Source organism: Toxotes jaculatrix, chromosome 18 (genome assembly GCF_017976425.1).
Source record: "Toxotes jaculatrix isolate fToxJac2 chromosome 18, fToxJac2.pri, whole genome shotgun sequence".
NCBI classification, from domain to species: Eukaryota; Metazoa; Chordata; class Actinopteri; family Toxotidae; genus Toxotes; species Toxotes jaculatrix.
The window spans coordinates 6,376,909-6,400,804 of record NC_054411.1 but is presented as its reverse complement, the minus strand read 5'-3'; the positions used below and the strand labels follow the sequence as shown (position 1 = coordinate 6,400,804).

General features: G+C 38.4%; 1 protein-coding gene across 2 annotated transcripts; it reads right to left on the bottom strand.

Annotated features, from left to right (window-relative positions):
• Positions 1-637: 637 nt before the first annotated feature.
• On the bottom strand, positions 638-4,007 carry zfand2a (zinc finger, AN1-type domain 2A). Of its 2 annotated transcripts, none has more exons than XM_041062822.1 (11): positions 3,844-4,007; positions 3,332-3,382; positions 3,059-3,157; positions 2,869-2,963; positions 2,562-2,693; positions 2,305-2,456; positions 2,078-2,206; positions 1,868-1,943; positions 1,695-1,771; positions 1,106-1,236; positions 638-948 (listed from the first exon to the last, which is right to left on the bottom strand). In XM_041062822.1, the coding sequence occupies exons 3-10, from the start codon at positions 3,111-3,113 to the stop codon at positions 1,125-1,127; spliced, it is 828 nt and encodes a 275-aa protein (XP_040918756.1). In that variant the 5' UTR covers positions 3,114-3,157; positions 3,332-3,382; positions 3,844-4,007; the 3' UTR covers positions 638-948; positions 1,106-1,124. The 2 variants fall into 2 exon arrangements, with proteins under 2 accessions (XP_040918756.1, XP_040918755.1); XM_041062821.1 differs by having other exon boundaries at positions 1,152-1,236.
• Between the last annotated feature and the right edge of the window lie 19,889 nt (positions 4,008-23,896).

Here is a 23,896-nt window from a genome sequence, read left to right as displayed (position 1 = left end):
AGTAAAGATTACAGCTAGTGGGCATCTAGAAAAGCTGAAACTTATTTAATTGATTTTTTGACCTAATAAATTGTCACAAATAAATCTTAAAGATATTCACTTTGTGATAATATAAAATAGAAGATCCTGAAAACTGAGAAACTTGAGCCTAAACTGCTTTTTTTTGCTTGATAAATGGCTTTTGCTCTCAATTATCCAAAGTGTTGCTGAATAATTTTCTGTCAACTAATCAATAGATTTTTTTCAGCTCTAGTAGCAAGAAAATGCTAGCAAAAAATGTGAGTTTAGTTCTGGCAGCTTCCCCTACATCATTTGTAAATAATAGTTCATAAACATTACATTTTGAAAAAAACAATCATTTTGTTAAGATCTGTCAAGCCTACTACATCTTAACAAAATAATTCTAAGCCACATTTACTGTAGTTTGCTGAATATAGCTCACCAGCGTTTATCCCAAACTCTGTGAAATCTGAGCAATTATCTCCTGATGAGAGTCTGAATAAGTTATTTGATTATTCCACCTCACAGCTCTAATGGACTTGCTGATTTGCCTAAATAACAGGCTTCACCCCTCAGAGTCTCAGTGTTAAGTGTGTCGTCGCATGTGAATCAACTTGGCAATTCAAAACTCAGGGTGCATCTTTGAAATAATTTATTCAATATTCATATATGGTAATATAATGAATTCATCATGATCAGCATATAAAATATGTACAGAGCAAATCATTAGTAAAAATGACAGATCCTGCTGGGAAAGTATGTGCTTATATTGTAGAAGGCGGTAATATCGCAGCTACTTCCAAGAGCATGTCTTCATGTAACAATCATTGATCCCGGATAGTGATATCCCAGGTGTGCATCTTCTAGTAGATAATTAGTTCAGCTAAAAGTGAAATTGGTGGTCGATGATTAAGAAAGGCTGCAGTTGGACTGTTTGGACTCTCTCCCCTAAACAAAGAGAAAACACAGTTAGAGACAAAGACTCATTTCACCCTGCACATTTCATGTAATAATTTAAAATGTATGAAAGAGAAATTAGCATTTCATCTTCTGCCAGTATAGAAAGTTCAAAGAGGATGGGTTGCCATGACAACGGTGTACCTACATCTGTTCCTGTTAGCATGCTACTGACGGCTAAGCTTTCCGGGTACCTGTTGTCTCTGCTGCTGGCGTCTGTATTCTTCTTCACTGGCAGCAAGAGCCTGAGCGAGAGCCAGATCCTCCTGCTCCTGAGGGCTGAGAGACATAGAAGGAGACATTAAGACTCACACACTTAAACTAAACACTAAACACAATATATTGCATATACACTGTCTGTAATCTGGACAATAATGGTGGTAAATCTGTAAATATCCAAACGTTCTTATTGTATGTGCAAGAAAAATGCAACAACAAACTTTGTGAATGCTCTGCCTACTTATGTGAAACTGAATCTCTTTGGGTGTTGGACTGTTGGCTGGACAAAAAAAATAATATAAAGACTTCACATTTAGGCTTTAGAAAATTATGATCAACATTTTTCGCCTGTTAATACCTCTTGGTTATGAAACTACTGTTTTAAACTGAAGGTCAATGATGAAAACACTCTTCCATTCTTAACAGCAGCATACTGACACAAGTGGCTTAGGACTAATGTGAAGCTGATAACAGTATGTTTCTGGCATTATAGGTTTTCATGTTTCAAGTTTACTCACCTAAGGGCTGGCTGAACTGTCTGTCTCGACTCAGCCAGAGACATCTCCAGAGCCCGTTGTAAAGCCTGCTCTTCTGTCTGCAATAACAGCAACAGAGCAGTACACTCATGTTTACATTTTACTTGCACTGGGGAACTTTTAATAAGGTGATTTTGTGTAAATCATGTTCATACCATGCCAGCCTGAAACGAAGCAGAGGGTGGTATTACATTCTGTGCTGAAACAGAAGTAGGCATCTGCTGGGTAGTGCTGAGGAAAGGAGGTAAAAATAGCAGCAGAAGGAAGCAACATGTTACTGTTTTACGTATCAGTTTAAAAAGTCAGTGGAATGATCATTTTTAATGAAACATTCAGAGACAACAGAGTAGAGTAGAAGTGCTTACCTACTGTTGTGGCCTCTGGTATTTGCTCTCACACCATTTGAAACAGGTCTCGAGTTTCCTGAAGAAGATGAACTAGAGCTGGAGGCAGAGGTGGAAGAAGCACCTTGGGTCCTCATTACAGCAGCATGTCTAAGGTTAAAAAGAATAATAATAAGTCAACCATTCTTACTGTGATATTTTAGATGAAAGGATAGCATCATCTGAAGGTGTAGTATAACTGTACCCACCCAGATTTGGACAGAGGTTTCCCATCGGTCTTACAATCATGGTCTAGTGGGTGCCGGTGTTTAAGACAGTAATTTAAATGGCATTGGTCACAGGTCACTCGTATCATTTCCTTCTGCTTACAGCCTCCTTTAGAACATTTATTTGTGAAAATCTGAAAAAAGGAGGAAAGAGTCATTTAAGCCTGTTATAACACAGAATCTAATAAAGAGCAAAGTACAACCCATTAATTTTATTCTGTTCTGTTCTGAACACATACTTTTCTCTTTCTTTGTGCAGGGTCCGATTTGCAGTCCCGATCAATGTGTTCACCGACTTTAATGTCAGGCATCTCTCCTCTCTTGATGGGAATGGGGATATTGCACAAAGGACATACTGGAACCTGGACATCCTATAAAATAATAAGAAGTGAATATATTACCACACTGTTGTCCAATCTAACTTTAAAACTCACAACAAAAAGAAAACATGAAAACCATGTTCTTGTATTAAAACAACTGAAATGAAAATCTCCACACTGAGGTAAATTGAAAACACAACTTCGTACTGACAACATTATGCTTTACCTTTTTGTAGGATGACGTGCATTTGTGATTTGCATAGGTTATGTGGTCCTTGCAGAAAATCTCTTGACAGGCGTCACATTTCATAGGAAGAAAATCTGTAATGTCAGGTAAGGTTTTAAATTTCAAGATCAAATCAGACTTAGATTTCTAAACAAACCGGACACGGTCATCTCTTTGAAACTGTACTCACCTAAACGTTTGCAGGTCTTCTCGGTGCAGTGTTCGCCTAAATCTGGAAACTCCATCACAGAGATACCTCTACAGCGGACAGTGGTAAAATCTCAACACCCTGAAGGAGGAAGGATGTTTAGAGTTTCACTCAAAACTATGACAGATGAAGTGCTGACTGTGTCAACATTGAAAAGGGTGGACTCGCTGCATGCTAGCTAGCGTTAGCTATGAAAACAGCTATGTCATTCACATGCATGTTAGTGCTAATATCGTGTCAAGACGGCTTACTTACAAGTTAACTCAGAAGCGACGCTGGTTTTGACTTTCAGAAGTTGTCTTGATCCTGTGGAAAAATAGATATTATGAGTCCCCACAAAGAGCTAGCTAAGCCAGGTTAACTTATACGATTAGGTTGGTTACATAACAACAGCTCACGCTGTTTACGATCGTATGGCGGAGGGATGACTTAACTAATAGCGAACAGATATGACTGTACTCTGATAACAAGATGTCTTCAAAGCACCATCGGTAACACTTGTTTATTAACTACACAAATGCTAACGGTTAGCTTGTGTCTTGCTAAGTAAAAGGCCAACATTAAAGTTAACAGTACCTTGTCTAGAAAACATTATTTAAGTACGTAAGGACAAACACATGCCCCTCGCTACACTAAACCTCCAGAATAAACATAGTAAACACCGTCAACATATTGGTTTTATCAGCGTTAATCAAACTGTGCTATTAGCTGACTCAGCTAGCGAGATGAATCTGACAGTTCGTTTTTGTTTTTGTTTTTTTACTCACCAAATCCCGTTTTCCTTTCGGTCTGTTGTGTTATAGTTGGAGGCAACGATGTTATTAAAATATCCAAGTTAAATGTGACTTCACAGCGCCTTTTCTTTTGACACTGCTTTTACCACAGATCCCTGAGCACCACTGTCTGTTAGCTGCGCTGGGCTGTTGTCAAGTTTTGATGTGTCACGCACGCTCCTCCCACGTCAATGACGTAACCCGACGTCAGGAAAACACACATCACTGCAGGTGTGGTTTTACGGAGGGTGGAAAAGACCAGTGAGGTCTGGAAAGATCCAAACCTTCTGTACATCTGTACTTATTAGTGGTGCGGGATGTAGCACCGCACACTATTGTTATTCTCGTTTTTCTTACACCTAGAATTTCGGTTCGTAACTCGTCCCACACTGTTGAGCGCACACCGACAAATTATACATTACATATATACAACTGCTCCGGCATACTTTCACCCAGAAACACCAATCAAGCTTTAAAATGTAGACACAAGTCCTGTGTATTCGAGGTCTATTCAGCTCTACAACAGTGATATTCTCCAACTTTGTAGCCACACTTGTCTTCTTTCTCACAATGTGTTTATCGGTAGGATTTACGGTTTTTAAATAGTCTGCCTTTTATCGACATGAGTCGCTCCATTGACTCCAATGTAAATCGAGAAGAGGATTTTTGGAGAAAAGCAGAAAGTACCCTTTTTTAAACTCGCCGTATTATCCACATTTTTGACACTAGGACCAAAACAAACAAACAAAAAATTTAAATTAAAAAATAAAAATACATCACTGTGTTCCTTAAGGTCTCGTGGCTTTGACGGTGAAATTTGGCGAAAACATCATACAAGAAAACAAGAGAAAACAAAGTCATGTGAGGATTCCAGTGTCCCCACATGGTGCAGGCACATTAGATCCATTCATAGGATCAGACAAATTATTACTGTGATTAGCAGTGATAACAGTAGTCATACTAACTGCAGTAAAAGTCAAATATAAAATAGATAAAAAAATAGTAACAGTAGCAGATTTAGTGGTCAGCAATTGCAATTGCAGCAAGTGCAATAAAAGGGAAAAATGTAAACATGTTATTGTTCCTGAACAAAAACCTATAAATCTGTGTCTCTAAACATGGGGACAGGGCCCAAAGGTCGTGAATGACATCCAACTGTAGTTTTTGCTTTTGTTTAGTTATTTGCACTTTAAAAAAAAAAAAAAAAAAAAACCTGCCCTGTTGATTTTATTTTTCACAAACAACTGTGTGTAATGCAAGCTCATTTTTTTGTTATATTTTTATAGTGTTGATATTGTTAATTTATATATTGTTATTGTTTCTGAACAAAAATCTTAAATGAAAAAGTAAAATTTAAAGTTTGACTTAAAAAGTATTTTTATTTTCCTTAAATCATTGTCCTGTGTTTTATCATGATCATAATCATGATCAACTAATTCAAAATTGAAAAATCATTCAATGTTCATGAAGATTCAAATTTTCAATTTTCATTCAAGTTTGCATATTGCATTCACGTCATTATGACGCATTGCTCCGCCCTACACAAAAGTAGATAAGCTGCTTTTCTGTGTAAAAAAGTATTGATGGGTATCAGCAGTACTGGCCCTGTATTTTCTTGGTAACGGATCATACCAAATTTTGCAGTATCGCACACCACTATTGGTCTGGCTCAATTATCATTGGCCAATAATTAGCCAATCAGAGATGACGACCCACCTGGTTGTTAGAGGGGTGGGACTTAAAAAGGGCAGGTGAACGCCGGGAGGACGCTATAAACAGGTGGACACGGAGACGCTGGTTGTGAGTTCATTCAAATCTGTGAAATACTGTTGTTCATCAGGTGAAGACCCAGGACTTTGAGTCAAAGTGTAACCTGATAAAACCGGATGCTGAGCCGTGTGTTGGAGCTGGTTTCAACTCGTCGTTCAGCTAAACCACGGTACCACTGTGACCACCAAGCAGTGCACCAAGCCCGCCATTACCGCGCCGGTTTTGAGGAGAGGACTGCGCGTGTGCGCGTCATCAGGTGAAGACCCGGGACTTTGAGTCAAAGTGTAACCTGATAAAACCGGACGCTGAGCCATGTGTTGGAGCTGGTTTCAGCTGGTAGTTCAGCTAAACCACGGTACCACTGTGACCACCACGCAGTGCACCAAGCCCGCCATTACCGCGCCGGTTTGGAGGAGAGGACAGCGCGTGTGCGCGTCATCAGGTGAAGACCCGGGACTTTGAGTCAAAGTGTAACCTGATAAAACCGGACGCCGGGCCGTGTGTTGGAGCTGGTTTCAGCTCGTAGTTCAGCTAAACCACGGTACCACTGTGACCACCACGCAGTGCACCAAGCCCGCCATTACCGCGCCGGTTTGGAGGAGAGGAGAGGAGAGCGCGTGTGCGTGGAACGCAGACTTCCACTGAGTTTCTGAGTGAGTATGGAGACAGTGAGCACATTGAGGGAAACAGACCAAGTGTATCAGCATGTGAATCTCTATGCTTCAGATGCTGTAACAGAGGCCTTTCCACCACGTGAGCCACAGACGCCACTTTCTGTTCACGCGAGCGCACACGCGAGCGCACACAGCCTCAGTGCGCGTGTCTCCATCGCACCGCTCACCTTGGACAGACGGCTTGGAAACGGCTTTCTGGACTTTCTACGAAAAGTGAGTAAACATAACATTTCATTCCACGATTTTAGACGAGCCCCAAGGAGCGCGCCACCGACATGGTTCCGAAAACAGTCACAGTTTATGGCGCCATGTTGCGCTGGTGCCACCTGGGGTTATGTTTTAAGGCGGAGCTCACCTGGTTCTGTAGTAAATGTGGAGACAGACCTGTAAGTCCTCTGAGTTTTTACCCACATAAACATTTATTAGTTATATTAGAGTAAAGAACTGCAGGTCAGTGCACGCGGACTGTGGCTGTCTGGAGCGCACCTGCTGCTTTGGCTCACAGGTGCAGCAGCGGCCTGGGTGAAGGTGAACCTGAGGGCCATGGATCGCTCTGAGTAAAGCTCCGACGGTAAAATACCGTCATCAGTTTGATCAGTGTTGATTTTCCATTTTACTCCTTGAGCAGAATTTAATCAATAAACAGTGTTTAAATATTGTGAAACGCTGCTCAGTGAAGAGAACTTGCTGCCGATCTATAAACCACATGCAGTCAGTCTGAAAATCTTCATCTTTCAGCTTCGCCACAGTCATCCTCACTCATACATCGCTGTCTCCAATATGATCAATGACTATGACAGAATGTTCCATAAGCTGGATCACAGCAGGAGAAATTATTATTCCCTGATCAGTGTGAGGTGTGTATAAAGCTTCACTCAGATGGGTTTATATTCAGTGAACTGATGTCCACAGAGTGAGTGTTGGACAGGATAAGTCCACTCCGTGTCTTCACAGGTGAACTGGCTCTGACCTGCAGACTCAGACTGAGCTGGTTTTTCTTCTTTGTCTTCTTTCAGGTCCACAAAAAGATCAGCATGAGAAGAAATCAACTAATTGTAAGCGAAGTTTTTATTCTGCTGCTGGGGTGTGTTTGTGTGTGTGTGTCTCTTGCGCACACACACACATGCACACATGCCACACACACACACACACGTGCAGGCACGCACGCACCCACGGCCACTGTGCCGGTCTGTCTCACCCTCTTTTTCTTTCTGTCTCACACACAGCCACCATGCCATAATTTGTCCGCCCGACCGTTTGCCCGTCTGTCACTCTCTCTCCCTTGCACCCTCACTTGTGCTCTAACCCTAACCATTGCAGCATTATAGCGTCGATTTTGACTACGTTGGATGAAGAGGCTAAACGAGGTATTTGACTTTCAGTTTTTTGATGCTGGGATGTCTGGCCGCCGTGCCATAACTTTTCCTCCTAGAGAATTTGTTCCTGTCCATCCAGTGTGGCTGCCATCGGTCATCTCTCTATTGGTCTGTTGGTCGGGCGGATGTATGTTTGTTGTATGTTTTTTTTATGCTCGTCGATTTTGACTACGTGGGATGAAGAGGCCATACGAGGTATAAGTTTCATTTCTTTGATGCTGGGATGTCTGGCCGCCGCGCCATAACTTTTCCTCCTAGAGAATTTGTTCCTGTCCATCCTTCCAACCTGGCTGCTGTCCATCAGTCCGTCCACCGTGTCTGTCCAGTCTTCAAGAGGTATTTGATATCTAGTGTTTGCTTTGCCACCGTGCCATCACTTTACCTTGTCTCGACTGCTGTGCCAGTCTCTGTCCTTAATCTGTCTCACACACACAGACTCAGACTCAGACTCACACTCACACTCACACCTCTGTCTCTCTCCCTCCCTCTAATCAGCCTGCTAGGGGTTGATCTGGGGACCCAGCATTGTGGCCATCTAGGGCCTGTCTCTCTCTGTCTAAAATGGTCGATTTTGACCTCTCCCCTCCCCATCCCCATTAGCTTTATGTGGGCTGATTTGGGGACCCTGTATTGGGCCTGATTTTGGCCTGCCCCCCCCCCCCCCCCCATTAGCTTTATTGGCATATCAGATCAACCTAAACACCAAATTTCCAAAGCAAACAGATGATTGGCAGAATATACAGTGATATATCAGCTCTTATGTCGCATGACAAAATAATTCAAATAAGACAAAATAACTTGAACTTGTGACCATAGTCACAAGTGTGGAAAGACAACACAGGCAGCTATTTTTTTTTTTTAAACAATCAGGCATTTTGATAAGTCAGACCCTACTTTCAGTTTGGATAGTTAAGGTCAGGTTAAGGTAAGGAGCTACAGCATTATGCTTCAGTGTGTCCTCACAACTGAAGTAAGACAAGAATGTGTGTGTCAGGTCTACTGTATATAGGAGTGAATACTGTTGAGGTAAAAGGTAGAGTGTGAGAAAGGAGGCATCTACAGCCGCCATGTTGGTGTGCTGGCCATCTCTTAGGCTCTGATGGTGTTACCTCCAAGTAGGTGCTGTATTTTAGTTTAATCAGACTCTAAATGTTTGAATGAACTTTTTTTAATTTTTTTAATTTTTTTTTTTTTTTTTTTTTTTATTATTTTTTTTTTTTTTTTTTTTTTTTTTTTTTTTTTTTTTATAACTGCTGGAAGGGGAATGTTGTGGCCTGACCTGATCCACCAAGCCCTGGACACTGCATAGATCTCTGGACCTCATCTCTGAAGGACTGCTGCAGCCCACATCGCACAAGTCTGCAAGCTGCTCTTCAAACTACAGGACATGACCAGGAAGTGAGTCTGCTGCATCTAGGAGGTGGATGGACTGATTTTCTGCGTAATGAAGTTCAAGTGCTGATTAAGCACAGATTCTGACCTTTTTTTTTTTTTTTTTTTTTTTAAATCTCTGTTGTTGGAACTGAAGTTTTACCAGCTCTTCACTTGTGATGCCTCAAGAGGACATGGTCTCAGGAAAGCGCAAACTAAACACAGCTGAATCTGTGATGTTGGCTTTCTCAAGCAGTTATTCAGCCCATGGATGATGTTTTATGAATGCATTTAAAATCTGTATTGGCATCTGAGATACATTTGTGATCACATTTTTTGATATTGAGTAAAATCATTATTAGGTCAGTAAGTTGCTAAGTTTTCCATCATTAAATGGTGGAGATTGATTGGCCAGCCTGTGTCCTGAGCATAGTGGCATTGCTGTCCATCATCACCACCCAGATTTTGATAGAAGCTTTATTGTACAGGGACGGTGAGTTGACTTTGAGGTCAAACACTGGCTTGTCTCGCTATGCCAAGTTTTGTTCCAAAGGGAGACTGGAGTAGGACCTGTCTGGGTTGAAGTGGGTGTGATGAGGAAAAGTTTTGCAATTCTTACGTTTTTTGGCGTCGGCACAAAGGGAGGCCTCCCGGCAGGGGAATTTTTCACACCCCTGTAAAGCGCTACGTACAGTCAATCGCACACAAGATTCACTGCAGTATCAAGCGACATAGGATTATTTGGATCAGCTTTACGTGTAGGTGGGTTCGTACCATTTTTTTTTTTTTTTTGGCGTGGTGGACAGGGACAGGGTAAGGGAAGGAAGCCTGGCAGAGAGACAACTAAAGATACTCCCAGTTTGGGTATATTTGCTGAATTTTCCATCTAGTGGTGATGATGAACGCAGTGACCACTGTGAAAACCTAATAGATGTGTCAAGTTTACCAGGTTGAACAATAATGATTAATTTGCTTCTACTAAGCTATGTGCTGTTGACATACTTGAAATGAGACGTTGTCATGGGCTGAATTGAAGAGAAGGTCTTAAGGAAATTAGAACTGCTAATCTTTATAAACAAATCTTAACAGAGTGACAGCCATTTCAGAAGGCAAACCTGAAAAGATGTTTACAGATGGTAGAGAAACCTTTCACTCTGTTTTAGAAACTATGTCAAAAACACTAGAAGGGAACACACAGTTAAGGCCTCGTTCTAGTGCTTGAAGAAACAGTGAGGAAGACATGTTGAAGTTTGGACAGACCATAAATTCTACTTAAATGATTCTGTAGGTGCTGTAGTTTGATTATGAGTGAACTGAGGCTTTAATCTGTAGCTGAACCTCCAGTAATGGTGTTACTCTCTTTATTCATGATATTTACTTTTGCATGGTCTGTTGCACACATTGCTCCTCAGTTTTCTATCCTTTAGCACCTTTTTCATATACTTGTCATGTTATTTATTTTAGTTTAACTTTACATATTTATGTGTATTTTTTTTGTTCTTTTATTTTCATAGTTATCCTTTTTCGTAAATTTTTGTTATTGTGAATTTATTTTACTTTGTCACTTGGATGAAGAAAACCTTGTACTCTGTAGTGCTTGATCATTTGTCTTTTGTGTGTATGTGGGGTTGTTGTTTTTTTTGTTGTTGTTTTTTTTTTTTAATTTCTTGCTTTACATTTGGACTTTTCTGTCTCTGAGCCTAAGACATGGAGCTGTCAACCTGTTGATATGATTAGTCTGCAAAAGGTGTAAGGTGCAGTACAAGACAATAGTGTCTTCTCAGACTGTCTCCATGTACATCAGGACATTGGACTTGCTAATTACTGCTGAGCCTCTGTGGAAGGCTTTGCAAAGATCACAAGACCACGGTAGAACATTCTGAGGAGGAGTTCCACAGGCAATACACAACTAGAATGTGATGAAGTTTCAAGTTAATGGATTGATGGATAGATGACTTCAGAGACTCCCAGCAGACTTTCCACACTGCAGGGATGGATGCACTGGACTGTTCCACAACAGTCTGTGAAAGCAGCAGACACCAGAGTCAGGGGAAGTGAGAGAGCGGCAACCAAAGGTAAGATCCGGTCATGTTGAAGGTTTGGTTTAGTCTGTTTGCTTTTTACTGATGGCTAATGAATTTTTTTTTCTTTTTTATCTGTTCAAGTCATATGCCCAACTTTAAGGAAGGCTGGAAGGGGAATGTTGTGGCCTGACCTGATCCACCAAGCCCTGGACACTGCATAGATCTCTGGACCTCATCTCTGAAGGACTGCTGCAGCCCACATCGCACAAGTCTGCAAGCTGCTCTTCAAACTACAGGACATGACCAGGAAGTGAGTCTGCTGCATCTAGGAGGTGGATGGACTGATTTTCTGCGTAATGAAGTTCAAGTGCTGATTAAGCACAGACTCTGACCATTTTTTTTATCTCTGTTGTTGGAACTGAAGTTTTACCAGCTCTTCACTTGTGATGCCTCAAGAGGACATGGTCTCAGGAAAGTGCAAACTAAACACAGCTGAATCTGTGATGTTGGCTTTCTCAAGCAGTTATTCAGCCCATAGATGATGTTTTATGAATGCATTTAAAATCTGTATTGGCATCTGAGATACATTTGTGATCACATTTTTTGATATTGAGTAAAATCATTATTAGGTCAGTAAGTTGCTAAGTTTTCCATCATTAAATGGTGGAGATTGATTGGCCAGCCTGTGTCCTGAGCATAGTGGCATTGCTGTCCATCATCACCACCCAGATTTTGATAGAAGCTTTATTGTACAGGGACGGTGAGTTGACTTTGAAGTCAAACACTGGCTTGTCTCGCTCTGCCAAGTTTTGTTCCAAAGGGAGACTGGAGTAGGACCTGTCTGGGTTGAAGTGGGTGTGATGAGGAAAAGTTTTGCAATTCTTACGTTTTTTGGCGTTGGCACAAAGGGAGGCCTCCCGGCAGGGGAATTTTTCACACCCCTGTAAAGCGCTACGTACAGTCAATCGCACACAAGATTCACTGCAGTATCAAGCGACATAGGGTTATTTGGATCAGCTTTACGTGTAGGTGGGTTCGTACCATTTTTTTTTTTTTTTTGGCGTGGTGGACAGGGACAGGGTAAGGGAAGGAAGCCTGGCAGAGAGACAACTAAAGATACTCCCAGTTTGGGTATATTTGCTGAATTTTCCATCTAGTGGTGATGATGAACGCAGTGACCACTGTGAAAACCTAATAGATGTGTCAAGTTTACCAGGTTGAACAATAATGATTAATTTGCTTCTACTAAGCTATGTGCTGTTGACATACTTGAAATGAGACGTTGTCATGGGCTGAATTGAAGAGAAGGTCTTAAGGAAATTAGAACTGCTAATCTTTATAAACAAATCTTAACAGAGTGACAGCCATTTCAGAAGGCAAACCTGAAAAGATGTTTACAGATGGTAGAGAAACCTTTCACTCTGTTTTAGAAACTATGTCAAAAACACTAGAAGGGAACACACAGTTAAGGCCTCGTTCTAGTGCTTGAAGAAACAGTGAGGAAGACATGTTGAAGTTTGGACAGACCATAAATTCTACTTAAATGATTCTGTAGGTGCTGTAGTTTGATTATGAGTGAACTGAGGCTTTAATCTGTAGCTGAACCTCCAGTAATGGTGTTACTCTCTTTATTCATGATATTTACTTTTGCATGGTCTGTTGCACACATTGCTCCTCAGTTTTCTATCCTTTAGCACCTTTTTCATATACTTGTCATGTTATTTATTTTAGTTTAACTTTACATATTTATGTGTATTTTTTTTATTCTTTTATTTTCATAGTTATCCTTTTTCGTAAATTTTTGTTATTGTGAATTTATTTTACTTTGTCACTTGGATGAAGAAAACCTTGTACTCTGTAGTGCTTGATCATTTGTCTTTTGTGTGTATGTGGGGTTGTTGTTTTTTTTGTTGTTTTTTTTTTTTTTAATTTCTTGCTTTACATTTGGACTTTTCTGTCTCTGAGCCCAAGACATGGAGCTGTCAACCTGTTGATATGATTAGTCTGCAAAAGGTGTAAGGTGCAGTACAAGACAATAGTGTCTTCTCAGACTGTCTCCATGTACATCAGGACATTGGACTTGCTAATTACTGCTGAGCCTCTGTGGAAGGCTTTGCAAAGATCACAAGACCACGGTAGAACATTCTGAGGAGGAGTTCCACAGGCAATACACAACTAGAATGTGATGAAGTTTCAAGTTAATGGATTGATGGATAGATGACTTCAGAGACTCCCAGCAGACTTTCCACACTGCAGGGATGGATGCACTGGACTGTTCCACAACAGTCTGTGAAAGCAGCAGACACCAGAGTCAGGGGAAGTGAGAGAGCGGCAACCAAAGGTAAGATCCGGTCATGTTGAAGGTTTGGTTTAGTCTGTTTGCTTTTTACTGATGGCTAATGAATTTTTTTTTCTTTTTTATCTGTTCAAGTCATATGCCCAACTTTAAGGAAGGCTGGAAGGGGAATGTTGTGGCCTGACCTGATCCACCAAGCCCTGGACACTGCATAGATCTCTGGACCTCATCTCTGAAGGACTGCTGCAGCCCACATCGCACAAGTCTGCAAGCTGCTCTTCAAACTACAGGACATGACCAGGAAGTGAGTCTGCTGCATCTAGGAGGTGGATGGACTGATTTTCTGCGTAATGAAGTTCAAGTGCTGATTAAGCACAGACTCTGACCATTTTTTTTTATCTCTGTTGTTGGAACTGAAGTTTTACCAGCTCTTCACTTGTGATGCCTCAAGAGGACATGGTCTCAGGAAAGTGCAAACTAAACACAGCTGAATCTGTGATGTTGGCTTTCTCAAGCAGTTATTCAGCCCATAGATGATGTTTTATGAATGCATTTAAAATCTGTATTGGCATCTGAGATACATTTGTGATCACATTTTTTGATATTGAGTAAAATCATTATTAGGTCAGTAAGTTGCTAAGTTTTCCATCATTAAATGGTGGAGATTGATTGGCCAGCCTGTGTCCTGAGCATAGTGGCATTGCTGTCCATCATCACCACCCAGATTTTGATAGAAGCTTTATTGTACAGGGACGGTGAGTTGACTTTGAAGTCAAACACTGGCTTGTCTCGCTCTGCCAAGTTTTGTTCCAAAGGGAGACTGGAGTAGGACCTGTCTGGGTTGAAGTGGGTGTGGTGAGGAAAAGTTTTGCAATTCTTACGTTTTTTGGCGTCGGCACAAAGGGAGGCCTCCCGGCAGGGGAATTTTTCACACCCCTGTAAAGCGCTACGTGCAGACAAGATTCACTGCAGTATCAAGCGACGTAGGGTTATTTGGATCAGCTTTACGTGTAGGTGGGTTCGTATTATTATTTTTTTTTTTTTTTTTTTTTTTTAATTGCGTGGTGGACAGGGACAGGGTAAGGGAAGGAAGCCTGGCAGAGAGTCAACTAAAGATACACCCAGTTTGGGTATATTTGCTGAATTTTCCATCTAGTGGTGATGATGAACGCAGTGACCACTGTGAAAACCTAATAGATGTGTCAAGTTTACCAGGTTAAACAATAATGATTAATTTGCTTCTACTAAGCTATGTGCTGTTGACATACTTGAAATGAGACGTTGTCATGGGCTGAATTGAAGAGAAGGTCTCAAGGAAATTAGAACTGCTAATCTTTATAAACAAGTCTTAACAGAGTGACAGCCATTTCAGAAAAAACAAAAAACACTACACAGCACAACACACAGTGTCAAAAACACTAGAAGGGAAGACACAGTTAAGGCCTCGTTCTAGTGCTTGAAGAAACAGTGAGGAAGACATGTTGAAGTTTGGACAGACCATAAATTCTGCTTAAATGATTCTGTAGGTGCTGTAGTTTGATTATGAGTGAACTGAGGCTTTAATCTGTAGCTGAACCTCCAGTAATGGTGTTACTCTCTTTATTCATGATATTTACTTTTGCATGGTCTGTTGCACACATTGCTCCTCAGTTTTCTATCCTTTAGCACCTTTTTCATATACTTGTCATGTTATTTATTTTAGTTTAACTTTACATATTTATGTGTATTTTTTTTTTATTCTTTTATTTTCATAGTTATCCTTTTTTGTAAATTTTTGTTATTGTGAATTTATTTTACTTTGTCACTTGGATGAAGAAAACCTTGTACTCTGTAGTGCTTGATCATTTGTCTTTTGTGTGTTTTTTTTTGTGTTTTTTTTTTTTTTTAATTTCTTGCTTTACATTTGGACTTTTCTGTCTCTGAGCCCAAGACATGGAGCTGTCAACCTGTTGATATGATTAGTCTGCAAAAGGTGTAAAGTGCAGTACAAGACAATAGTGTCTTCTCAGACTGTCTCCATGTACGTCAGGACATTGGACTTGCTAATTACTGCTGAACATCTGTGGAAGGGTTTGCAAAGATCACAAGACCACGGCAGAACATTCTAAGGAGGAGTTCCACAGGCAATACACAACTGGAATGTGATGAAGTTTCGACTTCATGGACTAATGGATTGATGAGTTTGGAGACTCTCAGCAGATTTTCCACCGTGCAGGGATGGATGCACTGGACTGTTCCACAACAGTCTGTGAAAGTATGTGAAAGCAGCAGACACCAGAGTCAGGGAAAATTAGTCAGTGGAAGTGAGAGCGTGGCAACCAAAGGTAAGATCTGAGGTCATGTTGAAGGTTTGGTTTAGTGTGTTTGCATTTTACTTATTGCTAATGATTGTTTTTTTTCTGTTTGAATCATATGTCCAACCTTAAGGAAGGCTGGAAGGGGAATCTTGTGGCCTGACCTGATCCACCAAGCCCTGGACACCGCCTAAATTTCCGGACCTCACCTCTTAAGGACTGTTGCAGCCCACATCGCACAAGTCTGCAAGCTGCTCTTCAAACTACAGGACACGACCAGGAAGTGAATCTACTGCACCTAGGAGGTGGATGGACTGATTTTCTGCGTAGTGAAGCTCAAGTGCTGATTAAGCGCATACTGTGACCATTTATTAACTTTGTTGTTGGAACTGAAGTTTTACCAGCTCTTCACTTGTGATGCCTCAAGAGGACACGGTCTCAGGAAAACTAAACACAGCTGGATCTGTGATGTTGGCTTTCTCAAGCAGTTTTTCAGCCCATGGACGATGTTTTATGAATGCATTTAAAATCTGTAGTGGCATCTGAGATACATTTGTGATCACATTTTTTGATATTGAGTAAAATCATTGTTGGGTCAGTTAGTTGGTAGGCTTTACATCATTAAATGGTTGAGGTACATGGGCAGGTCTGGTGTATATTGATTGGTCAGCCTGTGTCCTGAGCATAGTGGCATTGCTGTCATCATCACCACCCAAATTTTGATAGAACCTTTATTGTACAGGGAGGATCAGTTGGACTTTGAGGTCAAACACTGGCTCGTCTCGCTCTGCCAAGTTTCGTTCCAAAGGGAGACTGGAGTAGGAACTGTCTGGGTTGAAGTAGGTGCAGTGAGGAAAAGTTTTGCGATTCTTACGTTTTTTTGGCGTCGGCACAAAGGGAGGCCTCCTGGCAGGGGAATTTTTCCCACCCCTGTAAAGCGCTACGTACGATCAATCTTTTTTTTTTTTCTCTGTTTTTTTAAATTGCGTGGTGGACAGGGTAAGGGAAGGAAGCCTGGCAGAGAGACGACTCAGATAGCCCAGACGACTGTAAAGATGCACCCAGTTTGGGTATATTAGCTTAATTTTCCATCTAGTGGTGATGATGAACACAGAGACCACTATGAAAACCTAACAGATGTGTCAAGTTTACCAGGTTGAACGATAATGATTAATTTGCTCCTTCTGAGCTACGCGCTATTGACATACTTGAAGTTGAACACCTGGAGAAACTGTCTAAACATGTGCTGGTGTCTGTGTTTTCTTTTTGTGAATAAGGTCAAACTGAGTCGATTCATATGACATAAGATGTGATACTAATATGACATTGCATTATATAATATGTGTTGTTGTAAGTTGTTGTTCATTTAGACTGTTGCTGTCTCTGTTTTAAGGCTGTATTTTTACCAATTGAGTGATTTTATGAAGGAATTTCAAATCTGTATTGGCATCTGAATTATATGTATGTTTAACACAAGAAACCATAGCAAATTCTTTTAACTTTAGGTTCTTATGAGATATTCTGCTGTTTCCAAGGTTACCATTCTCAGTTTGTACTGTGAGGTCGTTATTATTAGCTGTTATTGTGCTCTGTCCTGATTGTTAGCTGATGCTCTGTGTCATTTCCAGTCTCTGGTCAGTCTGTGTTGAACTGCAATAAGTATGTTATTCATATAACTGAATGTGATGTAATTAAAGACCCAAATTAATTTGTTCATATGCTATCCTTTATCTTACCTCTTAAGATCTCCTACTCATTTTTATCTATCTTTTCCTCCCTTTCCTAACCCCTCTGTGCCCCCATTCCCATCTATCCATCCTTTCTGTATCCTCCCTCTACCCTCCCTTCCTTCTTTCCTTCCTACAGTGATTTTCCATGATAGCGCATTTTTATCATTCCTCTCCCCTCTGTGAATCAGACCCTTTTCTATCTGTCCTACACTCCCTCTCTTCTTCTTCTCCCACCCTCTCTTTTATCATTCTTTCATTTACAAATGTCATGTTGTTATCTAATTGTACTTAGTACTGCCATTCAGAGACAAGACAGTTAAATCTTAATTTTTTTTGGCAATGTTCCCCTAAACATCTTTGTCTCCCTCTTTGTTTCTTCTCTGTTTTATTTGGCATCTGTAAAATTATTCTCAGTCGATTTACACTAAGTGTACACAATAGCACTGTTTTTTTTTCTTTTTTAAGAACTTTGTTTAGATCATTTTCCTACAAAACAGGTTACATGAGTTACGATGAGATATCCATTTCATCATTTCTGAAAGTGTCATGTAGAAAAGACATGACACTTTCATGTCTTTTCTACATGACACTTTACATATCAAAAAAAAATTGATATGTACTATACATTAAGATACATGATGACACAGAATGTCTTAAGAAAGATTATTTTACCATTGATTCTCCAAAAATTTATGGTAAAATATAGAAATGTGAAAAAGAAAATAAAGAACATGTAAATCAAGATATAGTTTTTTTTTTTTTTTTTTTTAATGTTTGTGACCTTACTGGAACTCTTCACTGTCTTCTTGTGTCTGAAGGAGTAGCTGCAACGTGCCTTTAAATTTGTGGCTAAGAAACACCGCCAACTTTGGTACAGCGTGATAAGGGCCTGAGCACAAAATTCGTGCAAAGCCCCATTGTAACTGAATGGATTATTATTATTCTCCTTTTATTTTTCTTCCGCTGCTTTGCCGGCTAATTTGACCCCCTGAACGTGCTCATAAAGTCACCAAACTGCCCAAAATTGTCCCCCGATGAAAATTCTTGGTTGACACTGTCCGTGCGACCGGGCACAGCCAAATGGCAGCACCCCTTAGAGTGTGAAAATATTCACCGTAAGACCTATCGACTTGAAAATCGGTACAAAGATGCATCATGTCGAGATGAGAAAAAGATGCCTCTTGGAGAAAAATTCCACGATGTGCAGGAAGTTGGCCATATTGGAAAAACTGCACCATTTTGCCTTTCGCACTTGCCGTACTTCGACGAACTCCTCCTAGGGGTTGTTGAATCTAAGGACAAAAAGTTAAAAAAAGTTTTGGTGTGGGTTACACGGTCTACCTTTGGTGCCGCCACGAACTTGACTCTTCGCCTACACACAGGAAATGGATATAATTGTGGCTGTATCTCCCACATCATCCAATGTGGATGAAAAAAATCAGGCATGATGACCATGTAATTCTGAACAGATTGATATGCTAATATGATGATACAGTCATAGTGCCACCTACTGCCTGTATGCATTATTTTTAGCCATATTTTCCACATTCCATACATTGTATTTTAATTAAGCCTCAAAATTTCATAAAAAACGTCATAGTATACTAAGGCGTCAAAATCGGCCAAAAAGAGTCAAAAAATTTTTTGCCCTAAAAATGTCATAAAAAACGTCATAGTATAGTAAGGCGTCAAAATCGGCTAAAAAGAGTCAAAAAATTTTTTGACCTCAAAATGTCATAAGAAACGTCATAGTATAGTAAGGCGTCAAAAACGTCATAGTGTAGTATGGCGTTTTTTCGGGCAAAAAAAGTCAAAAAATTTTTTGACCTCAAAATGTCATAAAAAACGTCAAAAATTTTTTTGACTTTTTTTGCCCGAAAAAAACGCCATACTACACTATGACGTTTTTTATGACATTTTGAGGCCGAAAGAAATTTAGATTTTTTTTTGCCCGAAAAAAAAAACGCCATACTATACTATGACGTTTTTTATGACATTTTGAGGCCGAAAAAAATTTTGACTTTTTTTGCCCGAAAAAAACGCCATACTATACTATGACGTTTTTTATGACATTTTGAGGTCGAAAAAAAATTTGACTTTTTTTGCCCGAAAAAAACGCCATACTATACTATGACGTTTTTTATGACATTTTGAGGTCGAAAAAAAATTTGACTTTTTTTGCCCGAAAAAAACGCCATACTATACTATGACCTTTTTTATGACATTTTGAGGTCGAAAAAATTTTTGACTTTTTTTGTCCGATTTTGACGCCATACTATACTATGACGTTTTTTATGACATTTTGAGGTCGAAAAAAAATTTGACTTTTTTTGCCCGAAAAAAAACGCCATACTATACTATGACGTTTTTTATGACATTTTGAGGCCGAAAAAAATTTTGACTTTTTTTGTCCGATTTTGACGCCATACTATACTATGACGTTTTTTATGACATTTTGAAGTCGAAAAAAAATTTGACTTTTTTTGCCCGAAAAAAACGCCATACTATACTATGACGTTTTTTATGACATTTTGAGGTCGAAAAAAAATTTGACTTTTTTTGTCCGATTTTGACGCCATACTATACTATGACGTTTTTTGACATTTTGAGGCTGAAAAAAAATTTGACTTTTTTTGCCCGAAAAAAACGCCATACTATACTATGACATTTTTTATGACATTTTGAGGCCGAAAAAAATTTTGACTTTTTTTGCCCGAAAAAAACGCCATACTATACTATGACGTTTTTTATGACATTTTGAGGTCGAAAAAAATTTTGACTTTTTTTGTCCGATTTTGACGCCTTACTATACTATGACGTTTTTTATGACATTTTGAGGCTGAAAAAAATTTTGACTTTTTTTGCCCGAAAAAAACGGCATACTATACTATGACGTTTTTTATGACATTTTGAGGTCGAAAAAAAATTTGACTTTTTTTGCCCGAAAAAAACGCCATACTATACTATGACCTTTTTTATGACATTTTGAGGTCGAAAAAAAATTTGACTTTTTTTGCCCGAAAAAAACGCCATACTATACTATGACGTTTTTTATGACATTTTGAGGTCAAATTTTTTTCTGACTTTTTTTGTCCAAAAAAAACGCCATATTACGTTTTTTATGACATTTTGAGGCCAAAAAAAATTTTGACTTTTTTTGCCTGAAAAAAACGCCATACTATACTATGACGTTTTTTATGACATTTTGAGGTCAAATTTTTTTCTGAATTTTTTTGTCCGAAAAAAACGCCATACTATACTATGACGTTTTTTATGACATTTTGAGGCCGAAAAAAATGTTGACTTTTTTTTGTCCGATTTTGACGCCATACTATACTATGACGTTTTTTATGACATTTTGAGGTCGAAAAAAAATTTGACTTTTTTTGCCCGAAAAAAACGCCATACTATACTATGACGTTTTTTATGACATTTTGAGGTCAAAAAAAATTTTGACTTTTTTTGTCCGATTTTGACGCCTTACGGCCGTATGACATTTTTTGTGACATTTTGAGGTCAAAAAAAATTTTGACTTTTTTTGTCCGAAAAAAACGCCATACTATACTATGACGTTTTTTATGACATTTTGAGGTCAAAAAAAATTTTGACTTTTTTTGTCCGATTTTGACGCCTTACGGCCGTATGACGTTTTTTATGCCATTTTGAGGTCAAAAAAAATTTTGACTTTTTTTGTCTGAAAAAAAACGGCATACTATACTATGACGTTTTTTATGACATTTTGAGGTCAAAAAAAATTTTGACTTTTTTTGTCCGAAAAAAACGCCTTACTATACTATGACGTTTTTTATGACATTTTGAGGTCAAAAAAATTTTTGACTTTTTTTGGCCGAAAAAAACGCCTTACTATACTATGACGTTTTTTATGACATTTTGAGGTCAAAAAAAATTTTGACTTTTTTTGGCCGAAAAAAACGCCATACTATACTATGACGTTTTTTATGACATTTTGAGGTCAAAAAATTTTTTGACTTTTTTTGTCCGAAAAAAAACGCCATACTATACTATGACGTTTTTTATGACATTTTGAGGTCAAAAAAATTTTTGACTTTTTTTGTCCGAAAAAAACGCCATACTATACTATGACGTTTTTTTATGACATTTTGAGGTCAAAAAAAATTTTGACTTTTTTTGTCCGAAAAAAACGCCATACTATACTATGACGTTTTTTATGACATTTTGAGGTCAAAAAAATTTTTGACTTTTTTTGTCCGATTTTGACGCCTTACGGCCGTATGACGTTTTTTATGACATTTTGAGGTCAAAAAAAATTTTGACTTTTTTTGTCCGAAAAAAACGGCATACTATACTATGACGTTTTTTATGACATTTTGAGGTCAAAAAAATTTTTGACTTTTTTTGTCCGATTTTGACGCCTTACGGCCGTATGACGTTTTTTATGACATTTTGAGGTCAAAAAAAATTTTGACTTTTTTTGTCCGAAAAAAACGCCATACTATACTATGACGTTTTTTATGACATTTTGAGGTCAAAAAAAATTTTGACTTTTTTTGTCCGATTTTACGCCATACTATACGATGACGTTTTTTATGACATTTTGAGGCTGAAAAAAAATTTGACTTTTTTTGCCCGAAAAAAACGCCATACTATATTATACTATGACATTTTTTATGACATTTTGAGGCCGAAAAAAAATTTGACTTTTTTTGCCCGAAAAAAACGCCATACTATACTATGACGTTTTTTATGACATTTTGAGGTCGAAAAAAATTTTGACTTTTTTTGTCCGATTTTGACACCATACTATACTATGACGTTTTTTATGACATTTTGAGGCTGAAAAAAATTTTGACTTTTTTTGCCTGAAAAAAACGCCATACTATACTATGACGTTTTTTATGACATTTTGAGGTCAAATTTTTTTTTGACTTTTTTTGTCCGATTTTGACGCCATACTATACTATGACGTTTTTTATGACATTTTGAGGCTGAAAAAAAATTTGACTTTTTTTGCCCGAAAAAAACGCCATACTATACTATGACGTTTTTTATGACATTTTGAGGTCAAATTTTTTTCTGACTTTTTTTGTCCGAAAAAAACGCCATACTATACTATGACGTTTTTTATGACATTTTGAGGTCGAAAAAAAATTTGACTTTTTTTGCCCGAAAAAAACGCCATACTATACTATGACGTTTTTTATGACATTTTGAGGTCGAAAAAAAATTTGACTTTTTTTGCCCGAAAAAAACGCCATACTATACTATGACGTTTTTTATGACATTTTGAGGCCGAAAAAAAATTTGACTTTCTTTGTCCGATTTTGACGCCATACTATACTATGACGTTTTTTATGACATTTTGAGGCCGAAAAATTTTTTGACTTTTTTTGCCCGAAAAAAACGCCATACTATACTATGACGTTTTTTATGACATTTTGAGGTCGAAAAAAAATTTGACTTTTTTTGCCCGAAAAAAACGCCATACTATACTATGACGTTTTTTATGACATTTTGAGGTCAAATTTTTTTCTGACTTTTTTTGTCCAAAAAAAACGCCATACTATACTATGACGTTTTTTATGACATTTTGAGGTCGAAAAAAAATTTGACTTTTTTTGCCCGAAAAAAACGCCATACTAAACTATGACGTTTTTTATGACATTTTGAGGTCGAAAAAAATTTGACTTTTTTTGCCCGAAAAAAACGCCATACTATACTATGACGTTTTTTATGACATTTTGAGGCCGAAAAAAAAATTGACTTTCTTTGTCCGATTTTGACGCCATACTATACTATGACGTTTTTTATGACATTTTGAGGTCGAAAAAAAATTTGACTTTTTTTGCCCGAAAAAAACGCCATACTATACTATGACGTTTTTTATGACATTTTGAGGCCGAAAAAAATTTTGACTTTTTTTGTCCGATTTTGACGCCATACTATACTATGACGTTTTTTATGACATTTTGAAGTCGAAAAAAAATTTGACTTTTTTTGCCCGAAAAAAACGCCATACTATACTATGACGTTTTTTATGACATTTTGAGGTCGAAAAAAAATTTGACTTTTTTTGTCCGATTTTGACGCCATACTATACTATGACGTTTTTTGACATTTTGAGGCTGAAAAAAAATTTGACTTTTTTTGCCCGAAAAAAACGCCATACTATACTATGACATTTTTTATGACATTTTGAGGCCGAAAAAAATTTTGACTTTTTTTGCCCGAAAAAAACGCCATACTATACTATGACGTTTTTTATGACATTTTGAGGTCGAAAAAAAATTTGACTTTTTTTGCCCGAAAAAAACGCCATACTATACTATGACGTTTTTTATGACATTTTGAGGTCGAAAAAAATTTTGACTTTTTTTGTCCGATTTTGACGCCTTACTATACTATGACGTTTTTTATGACATTTTGAGGCTGAAAAAAATTTTGACTTTTTTTGCCCGAAAAAAACGCCATACTATACTATGACGTTTTTTATGACATTTTGAGGTCGAAAAAAAATTTGACTTTTTTTGCCC

Excerpts from the sequence above, each read along its gene's own strand:
- zfand2a (XM_041062821.1), bottom strand. The coding sequence starts at position 3,113 with ATGGAGTTTCCAGATTTAGGCGAACACTGCACCGAGAAGACCTGCAAA. Across the intron at positions 2,964-3,058 it reads GAAGACCTGCAAACGTTTAG|ATTTTCTTCCTATGAAATGT; the intron begins GTGAGTACAGTT and ends CTGACATTACAG. Across the intron at positions 1,237-1,694 it reads ACAGTTCAGCCAGCCCTTAG|CCCTCAGGAGCAGGAGGATC; the intron begins GTGAGTAAACTT and ends TATGTCTCTCAG.